This window comes from Canis aureus, chromosome 21, assembly GCF_053574225.1.
Source record: "Canis aureus isolate CA01 chromosome 21, VMU_Caureus_v.1.0, whole genome shotgun sequence".
NCBI lineage: Eukaryota > Metazoa > Chordata > Mammalia > Carnivora > Canidae > Canis > Canis aureus.
The window spans coordinates 12,456,822-12,477,253 of NC_135631.1; the positions used below are offsets into that span (position 1 = coordinate 12,456,822).

Sequence of the window (20,432 nt, forward strand, 5' to 3'; positions counted from 1 at the left end):
CGCCTTCCTCCTCCTTCCTCCATGGCCCTCCGGTCCTGCCCGCCTTCTTTGTCTGCTGCTGGGGGCCACTAGGGCCCAGGGGACCGGGTCCCGCCATTAGCGCCCTCATGCCCGGGCGCCAGGCCCCCCCGAGGGCGCAGAGCCCGCACCGCGCGAGGGCTTTGCGGGAGGGGGAGGAGGGCGGAGGGATCCGCGTGGGCGCGGGGGCCGCGGGGGCCGCCGCTTCAGCACCTCGGAGAGCGCCGGGGCGGGGCCGGGGCGGGGCCGGGGCGGGGCGGGGGCGGGCCGGGGCGGGGCCGGGGCGGGGCGCACGAGACCCCGGCGAGGGCCCGGGGACGCGCGGCGGCGCTCGCGCCAGTCCCGGGAGCGGCGCGCGGTCCGGAGCCGCGCCCTGCCCTGCGCAGGTGCGCCCGCCGCGCCCGCCCCAGCCCGAGCCCCGCGGCGGCGGCGGCCTCTCCGCGCGCCCGCCTCCGTCCCCTCCGCCGCCGCCGCCTTCGCCGCCGCCTCTGCGCCGCGCTCCGCCCGGATGGCCAGGGCTGTGCCGGGGAATGGCGGAGCGAGAGAGCGGCGGCCTGGGCGGGGGGGCCGCGTCCCCGCCTGCCGCCTCCCCGTTCCTGGGGCTGCACATCGCGTCGCCGCCCAATTTCAGGTGAGAGTCCCCGGCCGCCGCGCCCCGCCCTTCGGCCCGGGTAATCTGCGCCGCCCGCCGCCCCCCGCCCGCCGCCCCCAACACGCACACACCGACCCGGGGAACGCAGGGGCTGCGCGGGGAGGGGGTCTCCTCCCTGGGCAGGGTCCCCAGAAACCCCCTCAGCCCCCCGTCCCGCCGGATAGCCGCTGCAGAGCCAACGGTGCGGCTCCCTCCGCCATTCCATGCCCCAGGCTAGGAGATTCTAGAGGGAATTGGGGGGGGGGCGCAGAGGCCGCCTTCTCCCCCACTTTGGGACTGCGGCAGGGCCTGGGGTCCGGATTGAGACAGCGGAGGAGGCAGGCAGGCTAATGCTCTGCTTCTGCCCAGTCCACAGGATTCTGAATAGACATGGGTGCGGGGATGGGGTGCCTCGTGGCTCCCAGTTTCTTGGGGCAACTGACAACCTTGGTGCCGGAAGGAGGAAGTCGTGGGCCCCTCCCCCAGCCCTGTCTGGTCAGAGGGGCCTAACTCCCAGGACTGGCATGGTCAGGACCCCTGTGGACTTGGGTGGGCAAGCACTGACCTGGTCAGGTGTGTGCAGGCACGGAAGGCTCCAACCCATTCAGGAGACACTACGCCCAGCTTTGGTTGAGGGAGTCTGGTTTGGACAGCCCAGGAGTAGCCAAGGACACTGGGTGGAAGGTTTCCCTGCTGGAGCAGGTCCCCAGGACCGTGGTCTGAGCTCCCTTTCTCCCCCCTCTCTGCCGGTTATCTGCTATTAGGCAATTGGGAGGTGGATTTTAGGGAAGCGGGCAGTGGGTGTTGTGGGCAAGGGATGGATATCCCTCCACCATAATCCTGGCCCCATTTGGAGAGGAGGAAGAAGACAGTGTAACTGCTCCAGAGCCTAGGAGGAGGCCTAGACGTACCCCATTGTTTCTCCATCTAATGAGCCGGCGCCTTCCCCTCTCCTGGGCCCCCCACCCCAGCCGGGCCCCAGCTGGGCTCTGGCGCCAGCCCCTCTCCGACCAAGGGGTTGCTGGCTCCCTGGCCCTCAGGTGGGTAGGAACCCCTGAGGATCTCTAATGGCATCAGCAGCAGTAGAAACTTCCCTTGAGGCCCTGAGCTGAGAAGCTGGGAAGACCAGAGGGAGGGGACCAGATGGAGGAGGCCAAGTGTGAGGGCTCCAGGGCCGGGGCCTTTGTGATTGGTGCCTCTTGAATAATGAGGCTGAGGTCTGAGACCAGTTTCCCCTGGCCAAGCTGCCAAGAGGCAAATATTGCCTTCCTGCTGGGAGGCCCCTCTGCAGTGGAACAGCTGAGAGGGACCTGGGTTCAAATTCGAGCTCCACCACTTGCTAGCTGAGCGACCTGACAGTCCCATCTGACAGGTGAGCTAATATTGATTCCTTCGTGTGCATCAAGTCGGTGCTCAACAAGTGTCTGCCCTCCATGCTGGTGAGCATTTATATAGCTCATCACTGCTCGGAGCTTTCCCATGGGCAGGCTCGTTTACCCTCATGGCCGTGGGGGTCGGTCTGCCCATTTTATAGATGACAAGATCGAGGTTCAGCAAGGCAGTGGTTTGCCTGAGGACCCCGCGGAAGTCAGAGCCTTGGGCCGTCTCTGGGTGTTCAGTCCACTCGGTCGCCAGGCCCTGTCTGTGGCCCGGAGGACAGCTTTGCCTCCCTCCACCTGCTCCCAGACCCCCAGGTGACAGTGCCCTCCCCTGGCAGGCAGGTTATCCTGGATGCTTTAGTGAGAGGGACTGATGAGGTGGACGCCAGCCAGTGAGTATGCAATCTGGGCCAGGTGGGTGAGAACAGCAGTGCGCCACGGCCAAGGCGTGGGCCAGCCCTCCAGGACACCATGGCCTGGCCGTGGGGACAAGGGCAGCTTCTGGAAATAATAAGGGCAGTGTCTCCAGCCCCACGTGGCCTACCCTGCCTACTCCAGCAGCCCCCGCTGACCTTTCCCTTGTCCTGCCTCGCCTGGCCCCTCACCCAGCTCGGGATAACCCTGGGTGTTGCCGCTCTCTCGTGGTCATGGATCCGACTGGCCTGGGTGTGCAGGCTGGCTCAGCCTCCTTAGCTGTGTGCCCCAAGACTGTTGGCTCCTGCTCAGGACGGTCCTGGGACTTGGATGGGACACGTGTTGAGTGTTTCAAGGGCTGCGGAGAGCTGCGTTCACGCAGGGCTGTGGTTGTTACTGTGTGTGTGCCCCCAGCACTGCTGTCAGCTTCCAGAAGGCATAGGAGGCAGTCCCTAGACTTCGGCCTGCCCAGTGCCCGGCACAGAGTAGGCGCTCAGTAATGCTGTACTGGGTTATTATGAAGGATCAGTTGTGCGCTGTCCTCCTGGAGCTCAGAGCATAACAGTGTGTGTTGTCAGAGGATAAGGGGGTGGGGGGGACACTGGCCCCGGGGAGGCGCTCACTTTGCCCAGCACCCTCCCAAGGGCTTTCTACGCAAGAGCATCCTCACCAGGGCTGTATAAACAGAGCGTTACTATTATCCCCACTTTGCAGATGAAGAAACGGAGGCAGACAGAGGCTAGGGTGGCAGAGGTGGGGTCTGAATGCAGGCAGTCTGGCTTCAGGGCCACCCTGAAAAGGGGGAGCTCTGGAATAGCGGGGGGTGGTGTGCAGGGAGTAAGCACGGGGTGGACGTGGAAGCCAGAGAGGGAGCATTTGTTTGCTGCTGGTTGGTTTAAATAGACAGGTGTTCCTTCTTTGCTCCCCCTTCTGATTGTAGAAATGCTCCATCCAGTTACCTGCAGTTACCTCCGGATGTGGTATCGGGGGAGGGATTTCACTTATTTTACGCACTTCCATGATCATTTGACATCTTATTTCTGCAAGGAGCATAGGTCACTTCTGTAACTTACAAAATTAGACAAGCGAATTTAAAACTCAAGTGATACCTGTTCATTGTAAGGAAAACTCCAGAAAAGAGACTTTAGAAACGTACCCAACGCATACACTGAGCTGGGTGGGTGGGATAAAGGGGAGGGACAGTGGGACGGTGCCTGTGGGGTGACGCCGGGTGCCCATGGGCAGTCCAGGACACGTGGGAGGAGAGCCGTGGATGAGGGGACCTCAGAAACCTCCTCCTCCCCGCCACCCCTCCCCGTTTACTGAGGGGGGCGCAGGAGATGGCGAGTGGCAGACCCTGGGCCTCCTGGCTGCCGGATGGTGTGGCTTTTACGTCGCCCTGCTGCCTTGCGGATGGAGCTGTGGCCACCGAGGGGGGCGCAGAGAGCTCCTCATTCTCCCCCCAGGACGGTACACATGTGGCTGTTCCTTTGCTCACTTGACTTTGCACTTTGGCGGCCTCCCTGGTCAGCTGCTCCGCAGGCGCAGGCACTGCCCGACCATCATGCAGGTGGCCGTGTAGAGGGGACATGGACAGACAGACGAGGGCTGGCCAGAGGGGCCAGCAGGGGCGGTCAGAGGCCCAGGGCCCCGGCCCGTCGGAGGCGGCAGGGCTTTAGCAGGAAGGGCAGCCCTGGATCGCTGTCTCAGGAGGGTCGCTGGGCCCTCCTGCCTGGGACCTGGCGGGGGGGGGGGGGCAGGAGGGGACAGGAGGAAGACTGGGGGGCTGGCTTCACCCACTTGCTGAGGTATGTGCCCTGAGGGGTTGGGGCGCCAGGGGTCCGGGTGCTGGGCCCCTTGGGGATGGGACACCCTGTGGGCCATGAGAGGCTTGGTGGGCACGGAGGCAAAATTAGGAGGAGACCTCCTGAGTTTGCAGAGGGTGACCCTTCCCTGGGGACCCACTGGAGCGTTCGGGGCAGGGCATTGGGGGAGGCACCTGGGGCGCCTGGAGAGGGTGGGGACAGACCACAGATGCGGGGCGGCCCAGCTTAGAGAGCCCCACCGGGGCCTCAGAACATTCCTACCCAGGGGGCAGCAGAGAGCAGGGAGCCGGCCTCAGGTTCCAGCAGCCCCGATTCCGCGGGGTGACTGCAAAGCTATTGCTGCTGGAGCTGCCCTCCCCCACCCTAGGCTCTGGGCAGCCCCCCAAACCAGCGAACCCCCAGTGTGGGGGCGCGGCGTTGACCTGCCTCACTTGCTGGGACAGGGCCACGGCAGGGTGCCCTCCCCCCACCACCTCTTTGATGTCTGAGCCTTGAAGTCGGTCTCAGGGTTCTTGGCTTGGGCTCCCCACACCATGGATCCTACAAAATGGGGTCACCGCCACCAGCCCTGCTTAGGGGCTCTTACCCATTCTAGGATGTGATCTCTGTCCCCGGCCCCCCTCTTTTTTTTTTTTTTAAATATTTTTTTTTCAATTTTTATTTATTTATGATAGTCACAGAGAGAGAGAGAGAGAGAGAGAGGCAGAGATATAGGCCGAGGGAGAAGCAGGCTCCATGCACCAGGAGCCCAATGTGGGATTCGATCCCGGGTCTCCAGGATCGCGCCCTGGGCCAAAGGCAGGCGCCAAACCGCTGCGCCACCCAGGGATCCCCTCTGGCCCCCCTCTTATATTTTCATTGACAAAGTCTCCAGCAGCCCCGACGTGGGCCTGCCCACTGTGGCCCAGGGAGCTGCCAGCAAGGTGCTTCACTCCTGCGCCTTCCGCCCTCCTTCCTGCCTTGGGTATCCTGGGGGGGTGGTCCCCGGGGGGTCCCCCGGCTCGGGCCCTGTGCATGATCAGAACCAGGGTTGGGAGTCGTTGCCCAGGGGACGGCGAGGGCCCGGCCCTCAGGAGAGCCCAGCCAGGCCAGCAGCCCGGGCCCAGTGGCAGCCTTGCGCCAGGCTGGTACGACCTGCCCTGCCAGGTTCTCGGGCAGCAGAGGAGGCAGATCTCCCCAGAGCCCACGGCCTCCTGCCCGCGATTCCACCCACGGGCCCGCGATTGCTCCATCAGCGAGTTGCCCCCTCACGTGTTCGTGCCCAGGCCGCATCCTGTCGCCAGAGAGACCCTGTAACCTTCCGTCCCTGCACAGCCCGGCCGGCCAGCCCCACGCTGAGCTGTTTGGTTGTTCTGTGTCGTCTGTGGTTACGTGGAAGACGCGACGTTGTGCATAAAGGTTCCCCACGTGGGATTGTTTTCTCAGGGCAGCTTTTCAAAAACCAAAATCACCGGATCCCACAGCTCCGAGCGCTTTCAACACACCAGACCCATTATAACCCCAAGTAGGGATGGGCCCTCAGGACTTGTTTCCGGGCTTGGACTCCGTTTTTCACCAGCAAGGACTCCAGTGTGGACACGGCCAGGGAAGGAGAGGTAGAGACTGGAGGGATCGCCCTGGCCTGACCCAGCGTCCACTCAGAGCTGAGGGCTGGATGCAGAGGGAGGTCTGAGGGCTCCCCCCACCCCGGCGACCCCGGTCCCCAGCGGCACCAGCTTCCCAGGCCTCTGTACGTTCTACCCCAGGTTCTGACACGGGTGGGGACAGAAAGTGGGGCTGGAAGGGCAGCTGACCTAGAGAATTCCACGGGGAAAATCTAGAAAGACCAGTGGTTCATTCTGTCAGCATTTATGAAGTACCTACCAGGCACCACATTGATCAAGACAGACATGGTCCCACGGCCTCTACTGGGAGCCCTCACTGGTCGCAGAACCCAGAGGTACAATCACAGTGATCCAGAAACACCAGCAGGTGGGCCGAAGAGAGCCCGTAGCAGGGCTGTCTGGCCTGGGCAGGGAAGTCATGGAAGGCTTTGGGAGAGCCGTGGGGCCGGAGCCGAGAGAGCTGGAGGGGGGTAGGCAGGGCAGGGGGGCGATGACACCCCAGGGTAGCGGAGGGCCTACTGAGCCTTCAGGCCAAAGGGAATTTCCCTCAGGGCCAGGGGGAGCTACTAAGGGATTCTGAGCTGGGCGGGGGTGACCAAACCAGATTTGCGTGTTAGGTGTTGCTGTTGGCTGCCCAAGGGAGGACGTCCTGTAGGGGGGCCAGAGGGAAATGGGGAGCCTGGCCTAGCGGAGAACCCATGGGAGCCACCTCTTTGCTCGGCACTCTCAGGGTGGCAGAGGGACAAGCTGGACACTTGAACCCCAGATGCTCTCTGTCATGAGAGGGGCCCGTGGGGCACCACGGCCAGGACCCAAGGTCACTCAGCTGGCCTCCTTACCTCCCTCCCAGAGAGCCGGGAACGGGAAGGCCAGAGCGGCCTCTGGACAGCCAAATGCCTGGCTCAGGTTTGGCCTTGCTCAGCTAAAGCCTCAGCACTTCGCCACTTAACCCTTACTTTGCACACACTCCTAACTCAGCCCGCTCCGGGGCTGAAACGGCAGATTGGAGAGGGCTGGGCTGCCGTCGGTGGCCCGGGGACAGCAGGGAGACGTGACAGCATGTGGAAGGGAAGAGGACACGTAATAAGCATGAGAGCATGAAGGCGTATTTATTTTGGAGAGCTCGTGGCAGGAAGAGGTGGGGAGCACGGGGCGGTGGGCGGGGGCAGCGTGTTCAGAGCGCCGGGAGGAGCCAGCCTGGCCAGAAGGAAGGACTGGGGCTCCCGAAGGTTCATGCAGGGAGAGGGGGTCTCAAATAGACCCCAAAGGTGAGGGAGGTCTCAGGAGAGTAGACACACGACACAGAGCCACCAAATGTTAACACGGATGAGACCCGAGCGGGCAGGCAGGTCTGACGGACGGACAGGCTGCCTCTGAAGGCGAAGCCGCTGAGGCCTCCCGATCTGGAGGTCAGGGATGCCGACCTGCACAGGCGGCGTGACTCAGCTTGAGGTGGCCTCCCGGTGCTCAGGGCTCCAGTCTCGGGGCACAGGTGGGCCTGTGGGATCAGAAGAGGACCTCTCTCCCTCCTCCCCTCCAGCTTTTCCTCCCTCCTCCCTTCCTCCCTGCACTTGCCTTCCTTGAGCCTAGAGGGCCCCAGGGTCTATGAAACTTTCCCCCCAACAAGCCTCCCTCCCGCTCCACCCCCCCCCCAGACCCAGAACATCCAGTGCCTAGAGAAACAGGAGCTCAGGGCAGAGCCAGGGCGGGTTGGGGGGTGACTTGCAAAGGGGACCGCTTGACCAGTCCATCCCCTTGTTCCTTGGCCGTGACCCCCTCACAGCACTCTGCAGTTCACAACCGGCCCACCCTGTTAATCCCCGAGGTGCCCTCGAGGTGGGTGGGCAGGTGTAGGTCGCCTCATGTTATATATAGGGGAGCCACAGACCCATGGCAGCTGCCGTCTGAGCCTTAGGGTTCCTCATCTGGAAAATGGGCAAAACAAGACCATCTCGCCAGATTGTAGTGAGGATTGAAGGAGATGCAGAGCACGGAGAGGTTGGCGGCCGGGGCGAGGCAGCTGCTTAGGAGATGGAGAGGCCGCTCCTCCTCAGTGAAGGAGTCAGGATTTGAACCCGCAACTCGTGCCATCCTGCCTCACTTATGAGAAAAAAAGTCAGTTAAAAGAAAGTGCCTTCACCCACCCCGCTGGATCTGGAAACCAGTGCAGGCTTTGCAGCCCAGCTCCGCGCTTTCCCCCCACTGCCCGGTTAACCTCGGTGCCCTTAGCTGCGAAGAGGCTACAGCTGTCCCCACCTGCCCCCACCCCTGCCATCCTGGGACGTGGGATGCGGGGCACTGCGGAGCGCATAGAGATGAGCAGAGAAAGCTCCCCTGCATGCAGGCCTGCCCTGAACACCTCAGTTTGAGAGGAGCAGGTCGACACGCTAAGGATGTCCCCTGACAAACGTCTAGCAGGCGTGTACCGCGTGCCTCGTGTGTGCAAGACGACCTCACCAGCTCTAGCCTCCAGGAGCATACAGTCCACGTGGAGCTGGGAGGGTGGGGACCTGCACGCATCACCCGCTGGGTACACGGGCGGGTGACGGGAGCCCCATCCACCTTTGGAGCGGCTTGGTATCTTGGTGGGGTGTCTGATGGAGGCCCGGGCCTGTCTGTCCCACCGCATTGCCTGCATCCATGCAGATGGTGACACCCAAGGCCGGAATGATGGGGACCGGGGAGTGTTGCCAGGGCTGTAAGGCACTGGCACAGGGAAGCCAGGAGGGCTTTCTGGAGGAGTGGGCTTAACCAGGCCTTCTTCCAGCAAGCCTGGGTTGAGCAGCCTGCCAGGTGCCCCAACGGAACACTGGACAGCCGGGGAGGCGGGTGCAGGAGGGGCAGGCCGTCACACACAGCTGGAGGCCTTGAATGCCAGGCCAAGGAGTCTGCCACTAGCCGGGAACCTTAGGGAGTTTGGAGTGGGAGGCAGAAGGGTGTTGTTTCTGGCAGCTTTGCCTGATGGTGGATGGGTGGGGTGCTTCCGGCATGGGGACACGGAGCTGAGCGGGCCATCGGGGAGCCCTGGGGCTGCGGAGGCAGGAGCTGGGCTGGACCGGCAGAGGAAGAGGAGGAAGAGGAGGTGCGCAAGGACTAGTGGCAGAGTAGGGGGCACCAGAGGGCACCTCCGGGTGGGATGCCAGTGGCCCTGCGGCTCTCTGGTGCCGGCGGAGACCCTGTCCAGGCAGCCGGGGTGTAGTGACCACTTCCGTGGGGCCCGATTCTCCTCCCCGGGCCCGAGATGCTGTGCGGCACTGGTCAGGCAGCTGGGCCGCTCTGGCTTCTGGGCCGGCCCAGCGCCACCACCCGCCCCCCGCCCCCCCCCCCCCCCCGCCCCCGCTTCCACACCGCACCTTCCCCAGCCGGAGGCTGCCAGGCCCCGGGCTCCAGGTCAGAAGCGGCCTCAAGGAGCACCTGGTCTGTGCAGCTCCCTGGTCCTGGTCGGATCCCGCTGGCGCTGAGCTTCTGTGGCTGGCACTCGGCGGGGACAAAAGCCTTGGCCTTCCAGCCCTGGCCTGAGGGGTCCGCACCTGGGCCACCCACCCCTCGCCCTGGCTGTGCCGGCTCTGGGGAGGGGAGGGTCCTGCATCCCGCTACCCCTGGCGTGGTCACCCGCCACTGCTCTTCCGCCGCCGCCTGGGCCCACAGAAGCCTCCCCAGGAGGTGTGAGGGCAGAGCGCGCGGCCGTGTGGGTGGGGGCGTCCAGCCCTGGAGAATTTCCGAAGCCCCCCCACCTTCCCACCAGGCACCCTGAATGTGGCGCTGGCCCTTTAAAGCAGATCAGGGCTGGCTTTTGGGGGGAGACATCCCAGATTTCTGCCATCTGCTTACAAGCCTGGGCCAGGGAGGGGGGCCACCGCAGCCCCCACAGGGGCATTGGAAGGGCAGGTGGAGCCAGTGGCATCGATTGCAGTAACCCGATCCCGAGGGGGAGGTGGCAACGACACGGTGGCTTCAGCGCCACAGCCACAGCCGGGCTGGGAGGGAAGCGGCCTGCAGCCGAGGGCTGGGCTGGGAAGTGCTGGGGCTGGGGCCCGGGTCGCGGTCGCGGCGGCCCTGCCTCTCCTCCCGGCCCATCTATTTTTAATGAGCTCCCGGGGCTTCTGCAGCGGGCAGGACGCGGAAAGGCAGGCCCAGGCGGTGGAGGCCCGAGGCCCCAGCCCTGCCCTGAGCCCTGGCCTCCCAACCCTTCTGGGCATGAGAGGGTGGCCCCGGGGCCCTGCAGCCCCCCAGCCGGGCAGGGCTCTCCATGAAGCTGGTGCTGAAGATGGATTCCAGCCCAGACAATGACAGCTGGTTGGAGGATCAGTGGGAGCGCTGGTAGGGGGCACAGGGGTCGGTGGGGGAGGGGGGTCACTTGGGGGGCAGCTCCATGGAGCTCTGGGGCTCTGTTTGGTCTGACTGAGGCAAGAGGCCGTGAGTGTGGGCCTCCTAAGCTCCCCGGGGGTTGGGCCACCACCTATCCTGGGTGACCTTGGACTCCTGGGTCTCCGTTGTTCTGTGCCTCAGTCTCCTATTCATGTTTGGGAAAAGGCTCAGAATTTGCCCCAACTTCCCCAACAGAATTCTCCTAAATGTCCCACCCACACCAAACCAGGTGGAGTGCCCAGGGCTGGGGGTGAGCCAGGTATAGGGGACAAGCAGACAGTTGCTGCAGTAGGGTGGGGGCACAGGGCTGGCCCAGGGGCTGGGCGGAGAGGGTTCTAGCACAGCCAGTTAGAGTTGTGTTGATGTGCTTTGGTCTGTCTCCTGAACTCATGACACCCCTAGCCCCAACCCCGGGTCTTCTTCAACCCCTCCGCAACCTTCTGTTCAGGGTCTGTGCGCTGGGCAAGTGATTTTGTGGTTGAAGAGATGAAACAGAGAACACAGAATGGAGGTGTAGTCTGGTGGAACAGGCTGAAACTCGCCACATTGACACCAGATTTCCCTTCACTTGCTCCCAGGGCTTATGAGGCATTGGCCTTCCTGGGCTGGGGGCATGGAGCACTCTCCTGAGGCTGGGGAGGGGCCTCTGCCAGCATCTCAGGGTTTTGTCGCTGCAGGGATTGCATGAGGGAACCCCCTGCTCCAGGCATCCCTTGGAGTCCCTTCTCAACTCTGCATTCTCCGTGGGTGAACTGGCCTCAGCACCTGCCTTGACCCTGGGAGGCACTTCTCTGGCAAAGCCGAGGCTCTGACCAGCTGGGCCTTCTAGGCACTGCCTCCTGGTTGGCAACAGAATGGAGAGCTCCCAGCCGGGAGGAGCTGAAGTAACCTGGAACCTCCCCCTTTCCCTCCCTCTGGGGGCTGTGACCTGCCTTCAAGGGGCCTTCCCCTTGGAAGAAGTACTAGGAGACTTCAGTGGGCTAAGTAGTCCTCCTGGGTTGGTAACTTTGGCTTCCTGTCCTCACCAGGCTCACCCATGACATCAGCTTGGAGGAGTTTGAGGATGAAGACCTCTCAGAGATCACCGAGGAGTGTGGCATCAGTCTGCAGTGCAAAGATACTCTGTCCTTGCGGGTAAGAGCGGACTCTCAGGAGCCCTGGGGGGTGCGGGGGGCAGGGTGGCTCGGGACACGAGTGAAGGCATCCCCAGATCTACAAAAGGGCTTTCAGGGTCTGTATGGCGTCCTCATTAAATGAAATGACATCCAGGAAACACATCCCAGTATAACGCTTGACACATCTTGGGTGCTCGACCAGGATGTTTTGGTAGTTTTTGCCAGGCGCTAAGGCAAGAGGCAGTTCCCTCAACTGCTCACAAGAAGGGAGAGGGCAGGAGGTCTTCAGATGTAGGGCGGTAGCCATTAGGGCCAGGGTTAAAGGATCCAGGACTACCCTCAACCCTTCCCAGAGGGCCTTGGCAGAGGGCCTGAGGCAGAGCAGGGTGGAGGCGGGTGGAATCTGCAGTGCTTTGGGATGGCAATAAAGAGCCAAGGCACTCCCTCAGCTGCCATTGCACCAAACCACACCACGTCGCCCCGCAGACCGCCCCGCAGACCCTCCCTGGGCCTCCGTTCTAAAGGCTCCTCTGGAGGGTTAACGCGGTGTTGCCACTGCTTTCGGCCTCTGGCTTTGTCATAGGACAAATGGCTCTCTGTTCCCTAAGTTGTGAGTCCTGCCAGGAGGTCCTCAGCATCTAGGTAGCTCGGGTCGGATAGGGATCCCCCTGTGTCTTCTTGGAAGAAGGGGCCACTGGCCAGGAAATGGGAGGCAAAGCACCAGGCCAGATTGCAGAGCCCGGAGCTCCTGGGAGCCCCCTGGAGGGAGTGTGGCCACCGCAGACATGGTATCAGTCCGCAAAGGAGAGCTGCAGTGTGAGGTGGGGTGGGGTGCCTGTCTCTGGGTGACCCCCTGCTGCCTGTTACAGAGATCCTATAAGCCCTGCCAGGCAAGAGGAAACCAAGGGGTGGGGATAACGCTGCAATCCCCACCCCCCCCCCCCCCCCCGCCCCCAATCCTCCCTGCTCTGGCCCAGCCAGCAAGGGTGGGGAATGGTCCCAGGGCGCTGACTAGCTTCTGTAAGGCCGCACACCTGTTTGGGAATCCCGCACCCTTTCATCCCACGTGCACCAGCAGAGTTTGGGAAGGGCTGGTCCCTGCAACCAGCGGGGTCCCGGCGGCAGTACTAGCCAGAGGGGTACCCTGTGGGCCTCAGACAAGCTCGGGGGGCGGGGGGGGCTTTCACACGCTCCTGCCGGCGAGCGCTCACCGCCCCGGGAAGCGGGGAGGCAGGGAGCTGGGAGGGAATTGGAGGCCCGGGATCTGTCCAGGGTGCCGGGGAGTCAGAGGCAGAGCGGAAACTAGACGGGAATTACGGAGGTTTGGGACGGCCCGAGGGCGCACCTCAGGTCGGAGGACCCTCCGCGGGGCGGGTGCCCCTCCCCCCAGCACCCCTCTTCCGGCCGCGCTTCGCTGCTCCTGTTCGCCCCGCCGCCCTCCCTCCATCCCTTGTGGGGCCCGAACTCCTAGGCGACCCTGCGTCCCCATGGCAACAGCGGTGACCTCACTCTGGGCTCGGCTTACAACCCCGGTGAGGTCACCGGCCGTTGCCAAGGGAACCGGAGGGTGCCGGGAGTCGGAGGGGGGCACCGCGGGAGGGGGCGCTGCGGCCTACCGAAGGCGCCCGCGGATTGGTCCCGCGCGTCCTCGCGCCCCCGCCCGCCGGGCCCCCCGCGCCCTCCCGGCCCCCCCCGGCGGCGGCGGAATGGACTCGCCCGCGCGGGGGGCGGTGCGCGGCGGCCTCGGCCCCGCCCCGCCCCGCCCCGCCCCCGGCGCGGCCCCGCCCCCTGACGCCCCTCCGCCCGCGCCGCGCAGCCCCCGCGCTCCGGGCTGCTGTCTGGGGGCGGCGGCGGCGCGGGGAGCCGGCTGCAGGCCGAGATGCTGCAGATGGACCTGATCGACGCGGCGGGCGACACTCCCGGCGCCGAGGACGACGACGACGAGGAGGAGGAGCGCGCGGCGCGGCGGCCGGGAGCGGGGCCGCCCGAGGCCGAGCCCCGCCAGGAGCCGGCGCCCCGCGGCCAGGGCCAGGGCCAGGGCCAGGGCCAGGGCCAGGGCGGCGGGGACACGTACCGGCCCAAGCGGCCCACCACGCTCAACCTCTTCCCGCAGGTGCCGCGGTCTCAGGTGAGGCGAGCGGCGCGGGGCGGGGCTGGAGGGGCGGCGCCCCGGGGCGGCGCGGGGGCGGGGAGCACGTCGGGGAGGCGCGAGGGGCCGCGGGAGAGGGGCCTGCCGGGCGCGCGGGACCCCAGGCGGGCGGGTGGGATCTGCCCTGCGAGCGGCCGGGGCGGGCCGACGGGCTTTGGAGCCTCGGGGAGGCTGAAGGGGTGGAGGGACGGGACGGACAGTGCGGGGACCTGGGTAGTAGGCGAGCAGGGGGCTCGGGAGCACAGGGCAGGCCTTTGAGGGCTAGTTGCAGGAGTTTGGAGCTCGGGCCTCAGGCTGGGGCGCGGTTTCCCCCAGGGGTGTGGGGCCCCAAGAGGAGAGCACCTGAAGTGGTCCTTGCGGGCGGGGGGAGGTCATGGAGGGTTGGTAAGAGGAGGAGATGGGGACCTCGGAGGCCGCCGCCAGAGTGAGATGTGGGCAGCTGGGAGTTCCCGGAGGCAGGGGAGAGACAAGGGAGGTGGAGCTGCCTGGCCGAGTTGGGGGCCCAGGGCCCCTGGGCTGGGTGGCTGGATGCCAAGGAGGGTTGAATAGGGTGGGGGAGAGCCGGCTGTGGCCCTTTGTCTTCCAGGCCCAGTCAAGAGAGGTACAGACGAGGGGCTCGGGAGGTGGGGCTGCGGGTGAAGGGTGCAGGGGCTGCAGGGAGAGGATTGGCCCCTTTCCCACAAGTCTCTGGGGTGGATTCTGGCAGCCAAACTCCTGCATGTGAGAGCCTATGAGTGTTCCCAGGGGAGGGGGCCTAAATAGTGTGTGTGGGAGCCTTGCCTGGAGGCATGGTGGAGAGGGGACCCAGGACACCAACCGCGTGGGGTGGGCAGCCCGAGAGATCCAGGAAGGCAGGCCGCTGACAACTACATCTGTCATTTCTCAGTCATGTGCTCCTGGAGGGGTGGGGGAACCATGTTATTGATTCATCATGTGGATGATTCATCCCGGTCCCCCAGGCCACCTGCTAGGAGACCCTTCCTTGCCCTTTTTTCAACTTTTCCTAGAATGTCCCTGCCCCTTCCCTAGATCATAGCTTCCTGAGTTCCAGGACTTGGCTGGAAGTGAGCATCTACCACGGAAAGCCTCCATGTCTGGGACTGGGGGTCTGGCTCTGTCCCCAGATGGCTCTTGCTTCTCCCTCACTCCTCCCCCCTCCCCAGCACACATATTGGCCATCAGCACCTTTGCTGAGGCTGATAAGAGCATCTCCCCAAGGGTTGGCCAGCTTCCCAGAGCCAGTAGGTCTGGCCAGGAGGGCCATGACTTGCCACCCCTCCTGCCTGTTTGAAGAGGGTTGGGGGTGAGGCCCTTGGCCAGTGTGTATGTGTGTGTGTGGCGGGGGGTGCAGCAAACGCCCTAGGGATGGCCTGATGGGGGCAGGGCCAGGGCCTCCCTGTGCCGGGCACTGTTGACTGCTTCTGTCACAAGGGCCTTTTGTTTTCTGCACAGGACACACTGAATAATAATTCTCTGGGCAAGAAGCACAGTTGGCAGGATCGGGTGTCTCGGTCATCATCACCCCTGAAGACCGGTAAGTCTTCCTTCCCTTACCCGGACCTCTACCTGCCCTGACTCAGTTTCCCCTGCAGAGAGCAAACCTGGGCAATCTCTCCATCTTGCCGAGTTGAGGTAAACTGCCCGTCCCATAGCCTGGAGCAGGCCCATCTGAAGTCAGCTGGGGTGGGAGTGAGAGCACTGGCCCCGGAGCCTTCCCCTGGTTTCTGTGTCCCACATGCCGAGTGGAGGGGGCAGGTGGCCTGGGAGTCAGGGACGAGTCCACCTGCCTTTAGCACTGACCTGCCTGCCCTCCAGGGGAGCAGACGCCTCCACATGAGCACATCTGCCTGAGCGATGAGCTGCCGCCCCCGAGCAGCCCCACCACCACCAAGGACCGAGGCACCTCCACCGACAGCCCTTGCCGCCGCAGCACCGCCACGCAGATGGCCCCTCCCGGCGGCCCCCCCGCCGCCCCGCCGAGTAGCCGCGGCCACTCGCATCGAGATCGCATCCACTATCAGGCGGACGTGCGGCTAGAGGCCACCGAGGAGATCTACCTGACACCGGTGCAGAGGCCCCCGGACCCTGCGGAGCCCACCTCCGCCTTCCTGCCGCCGGCCGAGAGCCGTATGTCCGTCAGCTCCGATCCAGACCCTGCCACCTACCCCTCCACCGCGGGGCGGCCGCACCCCTCCATCAGCGAGGAGGACGAGGGCTTCGACTGCTTGTCGTCCCCGGAGCGGGCCGAGCCGCCGGGCGGAGGGTGGCGGGGGAGCCTTGGGGAGCCGCCGCCACCTCCACGGGCCTCGCTGAGCTCGGACACCAGCGCCCTGTCCTACGACTCGGTCAAGTACACGCTGGTGGTGGATGAGCACGCACAGCTGGAGCTGGTGAGCCTGCGGCCGTGCTTCGGGGACTACAGCGACGAGAGCGACTCGGCCACCGTCTATGACAACTGCGCCTCTGCCTCGTCACCCTATGAGTCGGCCATCGGGGAGGAATACGAGGAGGCCCCCCGGCCACGGCCCTCAGCCTGCCTCTCCGAGGACTCCACGCCCGACGAGCCCGACGTCCACTTCTCCAAGAAGTTCCTGAACGTCTTCATGAGTGGCCGCTCTCGCTCCTCCAGTGAGTCTGCAGCAGGCGCGGTAGGGGACCTGGGATGAGGGAGAGCCAGACCGAGGGTGTCCCTGGAAGGTGGCCTGGCCCGCCTACCTCAGGGCATCGGGACTGAGCACTTGCTACTGCCCCCCACCGCAACCTCAGCCGGAAGTGGGACGGTTCTTCTCCAGCTCACCCCCCTCGTACAGGTGCGGAGTCCTTCGGGCTCTTCTCCTGTGTCATCAACGGGGAGGAGCAGGAGCAGACACACCGGGCCATATTCAGGTAAGAGCAGCAGGGTTGGGGTGCCCAGGCAACACTGGGGCCACCTGCCCCCACCCCCATGCCCCTGCCATCTCTGCGTGGCCTGGACGCAGCCCCCAGCACTGGCATTCCTCCCTCCACTTGGCTCCAGGGGGATGGCATCCATCGTGGTGGAACTCAGAGCAGGGTGATGGGAGGGGATGGGTCAGTGCAGTGTGGCCTTTCCTGCGTTGCCAGGGTCCGGGATGGAGCACGTAGTGTGGCTGGGGGCCGGAGCCCCAGAGGGCACCCAGCAGAGATGATGCCCGACCACACCAAGGCACACTCCTCACCTCCCTCCCGGGGAAGTGCTCCCTCCCGGTTACCTCTGGTTCCCCTGAGTGGCTGTGGGCACTTCCTCCCTTAGCCCGCCAGCTCAGTGGCAGGTGCACGTCTGTGTGATCTTACTCTCGCCCAGGAACTAACGTTATCACAGGCTCGGGAGACTTCGAGGGGGTTTATTGAACTAGTGCTGCTGTTGTGGCCACCTGACCTCAGAGCAGCGTGGCGAGCAGATGGCTCGGGAGGCCCTGGTGCTGAATTCCTCACGTGCCCTTGGTGGGGGACAGGTTTGTGCCTCGACACGAAGACGAACTTGAGCTGGAGGTGGACGACCCCCTGCTGGTGGAGCTCCAGGCCGAGGACTACTGGTACGAAGCCTACAACATGCGCACGGGCGCCCGGGGCGTCTTTCCTGCCTACTATGCCATCGAGGTCACCAAGGAGCCTGAACATATGGCAGGTAGTGTCCTTCCCCTCCTCGCCATTGGGCCCCCGTCTGCCCTTCCCTGACTCGCTGCCAGGAGACTTCACACCGTCAGGAAGGGCCCTCGCAGAGATGACATTAGGCCCAGCCAAGTTGGGACATCTGGGGTTGGTGGCCCCTCCGCTGGCACTTCCACTCCTCACTTCGCGCTTGCCTTCCAGCCCTGACCAAAAACAGTGACTGGGTGGACCAGTTCCGGGTGAAGTTCTTGGGCTCGGTCCAGGTCCCCTACCACAAGGGCAACGACGTGCTCTGTGCCGCTATGCAAAAGGTGCCTGTTCCCTGTCCCCCTTGGAGGGGCGCCCACCCCCAGCCCAGTCCCCCTCCTCTTCCGGGGAGAGGGTCGCCCAGCGCCTGATTCCTGTCCCTCCCCCCCAGATCGCCACCACCCGCCGGCTCACCGTGCACTTTAACCCGCCATCCAGCTGCGTCCTGGAGATCAGCGTGCGGGGCGTGAAGATCGGCGTCAAGGCTGATGATTCCCAGGAGGCCAAGGTGACCGCCCTGGCCCCGGCCCCCAGCCCCGCCACCAGATCTCCCACCCGTGGCCCCTGCAGGCTGATGATGCCCTGCCTCTCTTCTCCCTCCCGTAGGGGAATAAATGTAGCCACTTTTTCCAGTTGAAAAACATCTCTTTCTGTGGATACCATCCAAAGAACAACAAGTAAGTGGGAGGGGACAGAGAGTGAGGCCTAGGGGGGCGGCCCGGAGCCATTACGGTAGGGTGCGGGTCTGCGGGTATGCCTGGAGGGGTCTGGGCCCTCGTCCCGCCCTCACACAGACGGCTGCCCTCCCGCAGGTACTTTGGGTTCATCACCAAGCACCCCGCTGACCACCGGTTTGCCTGCCATGTCTTTGTGTCCGAGGAATCCACCAAAGCCCTCGCAGAATCCGTGGGGTATGTCCGTGTGTGTGTCCTGCCGAGCACCCAGCCCTGGAGTGCACCCTAGTCCTCCTCACAGCTCTCCACGCCTCGTGGCCTGGTGTCAGGGCTGCAGGGTCTGGAGGAGCCCCCAAACGTTTTGGTGGTTGGGCCCTTCCTTCGACTGAAGTCTTCCCCGGGAAGCACAGTGTGTAGAGAACAGAGCCAAGCAGCTCGGTTGGGGGGACCCTGAGCCCTACCCAGGGACCCCGAGGCTCCAGTTTAAAAGCCTTGGGTGGAGAGCCCGTTCTTCCCGTCACGTGTGTCTGCCTGCTTCCTAGGAGAGCTTTCCAGCAGTTCTACAAGCAGTTCGTGGAGTACACGTGCCCCACGGAAGACATCTACCTGGAGTAGCAGCGCTGCCCGGCCCTCTACATCCCCCGGGCCCTCGGGCCCGCGGCCAGGACAGCTGGCTGCTGACAGGACACAGCACCGCTTGAGGAGGGGCACCCGTCACCACCAGAGGATGGGGAAGTGGGGGCCTCTGGCCGAGGGTGGGGGAGGGCGGGGTTTATGGGGAGAGGCAAATGCAGTTTATTGTAATATATGGGACTAGATTCATCTATGGAAGACAGAGCAGGCTGCCTGGGGATTGGGGGGTTGCTGGGCTGAGGGGTGTCAGGCCTCTGGCCAGGAAGGATGTCCACTGCAGGAGCAGAGGGCCCTGTTGTCGCGTCCTGGGCCTCACTTCCCCTGCTGGGCCTCCGGCTTTCTGGCAAAGGCTCCTACTTTGACGAAGCCCGTGCCGCCCGCCAGTGCCCACCCCACCCCCAGCTCCCAACCCCAGCCGGAGGCCCTGAGCTCAGGCTGAGCCCAGCCACCTCCCCAGGACTTCGCAGCAGGTGGGGGTGCGGTCCCTGTTCCCAGCTCTGTCACTTGTGTGGCCTCCGGGTGGCCGTCACGCTGGCCCCTGGCACGGGTGGGACCTCGCCAGGGAAGAAGAAAGCTGCGGCAGGGCCCCGTCCCGGCAGGAAAAGGAGGCTTCTCGACTGGCCCGGGCCAGCCAGGGCCTCTTGGCTGCTTTGGCCGTAGCCCCAGCTTGGTCCTGCCACCCTGGCCACAACTATTAAAGTGCCATTTCCTGTCTGGACCGCAGTGGGTGTGTCTCGTGCCCCCTGGCCCCCGCCCCCCGCCCCCCGCTGGTGTCTGTGCCAGGAAAGCCCAAGCCTTTGCTGCACAGAATAGCTTTATAAGGGGCTCCCGTCACAGGTGTGCGTCGTAGTAATACTCAGCCATGTCTGGCCCGTCCCGCTTGCGCTGCTGGGCCCGGGAGAGGAGGGGGCGAGGGCCTCGTGGCCAGGGGTGCTTGGGTCGAACCCCATAGTCTAGGGAGAGAAGAGGGTGTGGGTGGCTGGGGGAATCGGCCGAGGTCACCCCAGAACGGTGCCGTTTGGGATGACAAGACCCCGGGGCTGGTCGTGGGCGCCCTCCCCTAGGGCACGTGTCCCCATCAGGGCCCTGGGCAGGGCTGAGATCCTACCATCCACCAGGCCGGAAAGTGGCTGCGAGAGTTCCAGAGGGGCTGAGAATTCTTCAGGAACAGATTGCTGAGGCCTGTGGGAGATGTTGGGGTGCTCAGCCCTGGCTCTGGAGGCCACTACCACCTCCCTGTGAAGGCTCAGGGTGGGGGACTGGTGAGCCTCGACACCCAGGATCGTGGTGCCAGCCAGCCCCCCTCTGCGGGGAGGGGAGCGGGAGGCAGCACAACAGAGCCCCCCACCTGCCAGGCCCCAGCCCCTGGGGGCCCCTGACCCTCGGTCCCCCCCCTCCCTCCTGCCCTCCCGGAGTTACCTCAGTGGCTGGGGGTGGAGGAGTGCAGCTGCCAGGATGAGGTAGAGGAGGAAGAGGCTCAGCCCGGCCCTGGGGTACAGAGCCCCCAGCATGGTGAGAACCATCTCCTACCCGGGTCCCTGTCCCGGGCTTCTGCAGCCCCTCCCCCCCAAGGATGGAACTGCTGCCAACCCCCAGGGCCACCTCACAAAGGCCGCTGGTTCCAGGGCTCGGTGGCAGCGCCAGCCCCGCGGCTAGGCCCGAAACCTCCAGGCGGGGTTTGGTTTGGTTTGATTTTATTGACCCCGTCGGCCAACAGGTGCCAAACCACATCTGGCTCTAGTGTCCTTGCCCAAGGACTAAGGGCACAGACCTTTGGAGTCTGATCTCAGTTCTCATCCCAACCTTGCCTCTTGCGAGGTGGACGTGTCACAGTTGTGCGCCCCCGTTTTCTCGTCTATGTGAGGTAAGGTACACACGTGCGGGCCCGAGGTGTGGCCCACAGGGGAGGTCACATGGAGAGCCCCAACCATTCCCACTCTGCCGCTCGCCCCTGCCCATCCTGC

General features: G+C 64.5%; 2 protein-coding genes and 1 long non-coding RNA gene across 6 annotated transcripts; 1 reads left to right on the forward strand and 2 right to left on the reverse strand.

Moving 5' to 3' along the window:
• Nucleotides 1-491: 491 nt before the first annotated feature.
• On the forward strand, nt 492-19,186 carry MAPK8IP1 (mitogen-activated protein kinase 8 interacting protein 1). Of its 3 annotated transcripts, none has more exons than XM_077863006.1 (12): nt 492-649; nt 11,269-11,374; nt 13,172-13,483; nt 14,957-15,038; nt 15,320-16,132; nt 16,315-16,390; nt 16,978-17,150; nt 17,336-17,445; nt 17,553-17,669; nt 17,768-17,838; nt 17,974-18,072; nt 18,378-19,186. In XM_077863006.1, the coding sequence occupies exons 1-12, from the start codon at nt 549-551 to the stop codon at nt 18,448-18,450; spliced, it is 2,133 nt and encodes a 710-aa protein (XP_077719132.1). In that variant the 5' UTR covers nt 492-548; the 3' UTR covers nt 18,451-19,186. The 3 variants fall into 3 exon arrangements, with proteins under 3 accessions (XP_077719132.1, XP_077719133.1, XP_077719134.1); XM_077863007.1 differs by lacking the exon at nt 492-649 and adding an exon at nt 9,710-10,192; XM_077863008.1 differs by lacking the exons at nt 492-649; nt 11,269-11,374; nt 13,172-13,483 and adding an exon at nt 13,887-14,105.
• Nucleotides 6,965-12,907, reverse strand: LOC144292557 (uncharacterized). Of its 2 annotated transcripts, none has more exons than XR_013359954.1 (4): nt 12,701-12,907; nt 11,173-11,344; nt 7,761-7,972; nt 6,965-7,370 (listed from the first exon to the last, which is right to left on the reverse strand). It is a non-coding gene; the product is annotated as an uncharacterized LOC144292557 (long non-coding RNA). The 2 variants fall into 2 exon arrangements; XR_013359955.1 differs by lacking the exon at nt 12,701-12,907 and adding an exon at nt 12,390-12,694.
• A 78-nt stretch (nt 19,187-19,264) lies between the features above and the next one.
• Nucleotides 19,265-20,052, reverse strand: FREY1 (Frey regulator of sperm-oocyte fusion 1). Its single transcript, XM_077863011.1, has 3 exons — nt 19,888-20,052; nt 19,577-19,650; nt 19,265-19,421 (listed from the first exon to the last, which is right to left on the reverse strand). Exons 1-3 carry the CDS (start codon nt 19,989-19,991, stop codon nt 19,300-19,302), a joined length of 300 nt encoding a protein of 99 aa, XP_077719137.1. The 5' UTR covers nt 19,992-20,052; the 3' UTR covers nt 19,265-19,299.
• Nucleotides 20,053-20,432: the final 380 nt, after the last annotated feature.

Coding starts and splice junctions, on each gene's coding strand:
- MAPK8IP1 (XM_077863006.1), top strand. CDS start 549: ATGGCGGAGCGAGAGAGCGGCGGCCTGGGCGGGGGGGCCGCGTCCCCG. Junction 16,133..16,314: donor TGGCCGCTCTCGCTCCTCCA/GTGAGTCTGCAG, acceptor CCCCTCGTACAG/GTGCGGAGTCCTTCGGGCTC. Junction 18,073..18,377: donor GCCCTCGCAGAATCCGTGGG/GTATGTCCGTGT, acceptor CCTGCTTCCTAG/GAGAGCTTTCCAGCAGTTCT.
- FREY1 (XM_077863011.1), bottom strand. CDS start 19,991: ATGGTTCTCACCATGCTGGGGGCTCTGTACCCCAGGGCCGGGCTGAGC. Junction 19,651..19,887: donor CTCCACCCCCAGCCACTGAG/GTAACTCCGGGA, acceptor CATCTCCCACAG/GCCTCAGCAATCTGTTCCTG. Junction 19,422..19,576: donor ACTTTCCGGCCTGGTGGATG/GTAGGATCTCAG, acceptor TTCTCTCCCTAG/ACTATGGGGTTCGACCCAAG.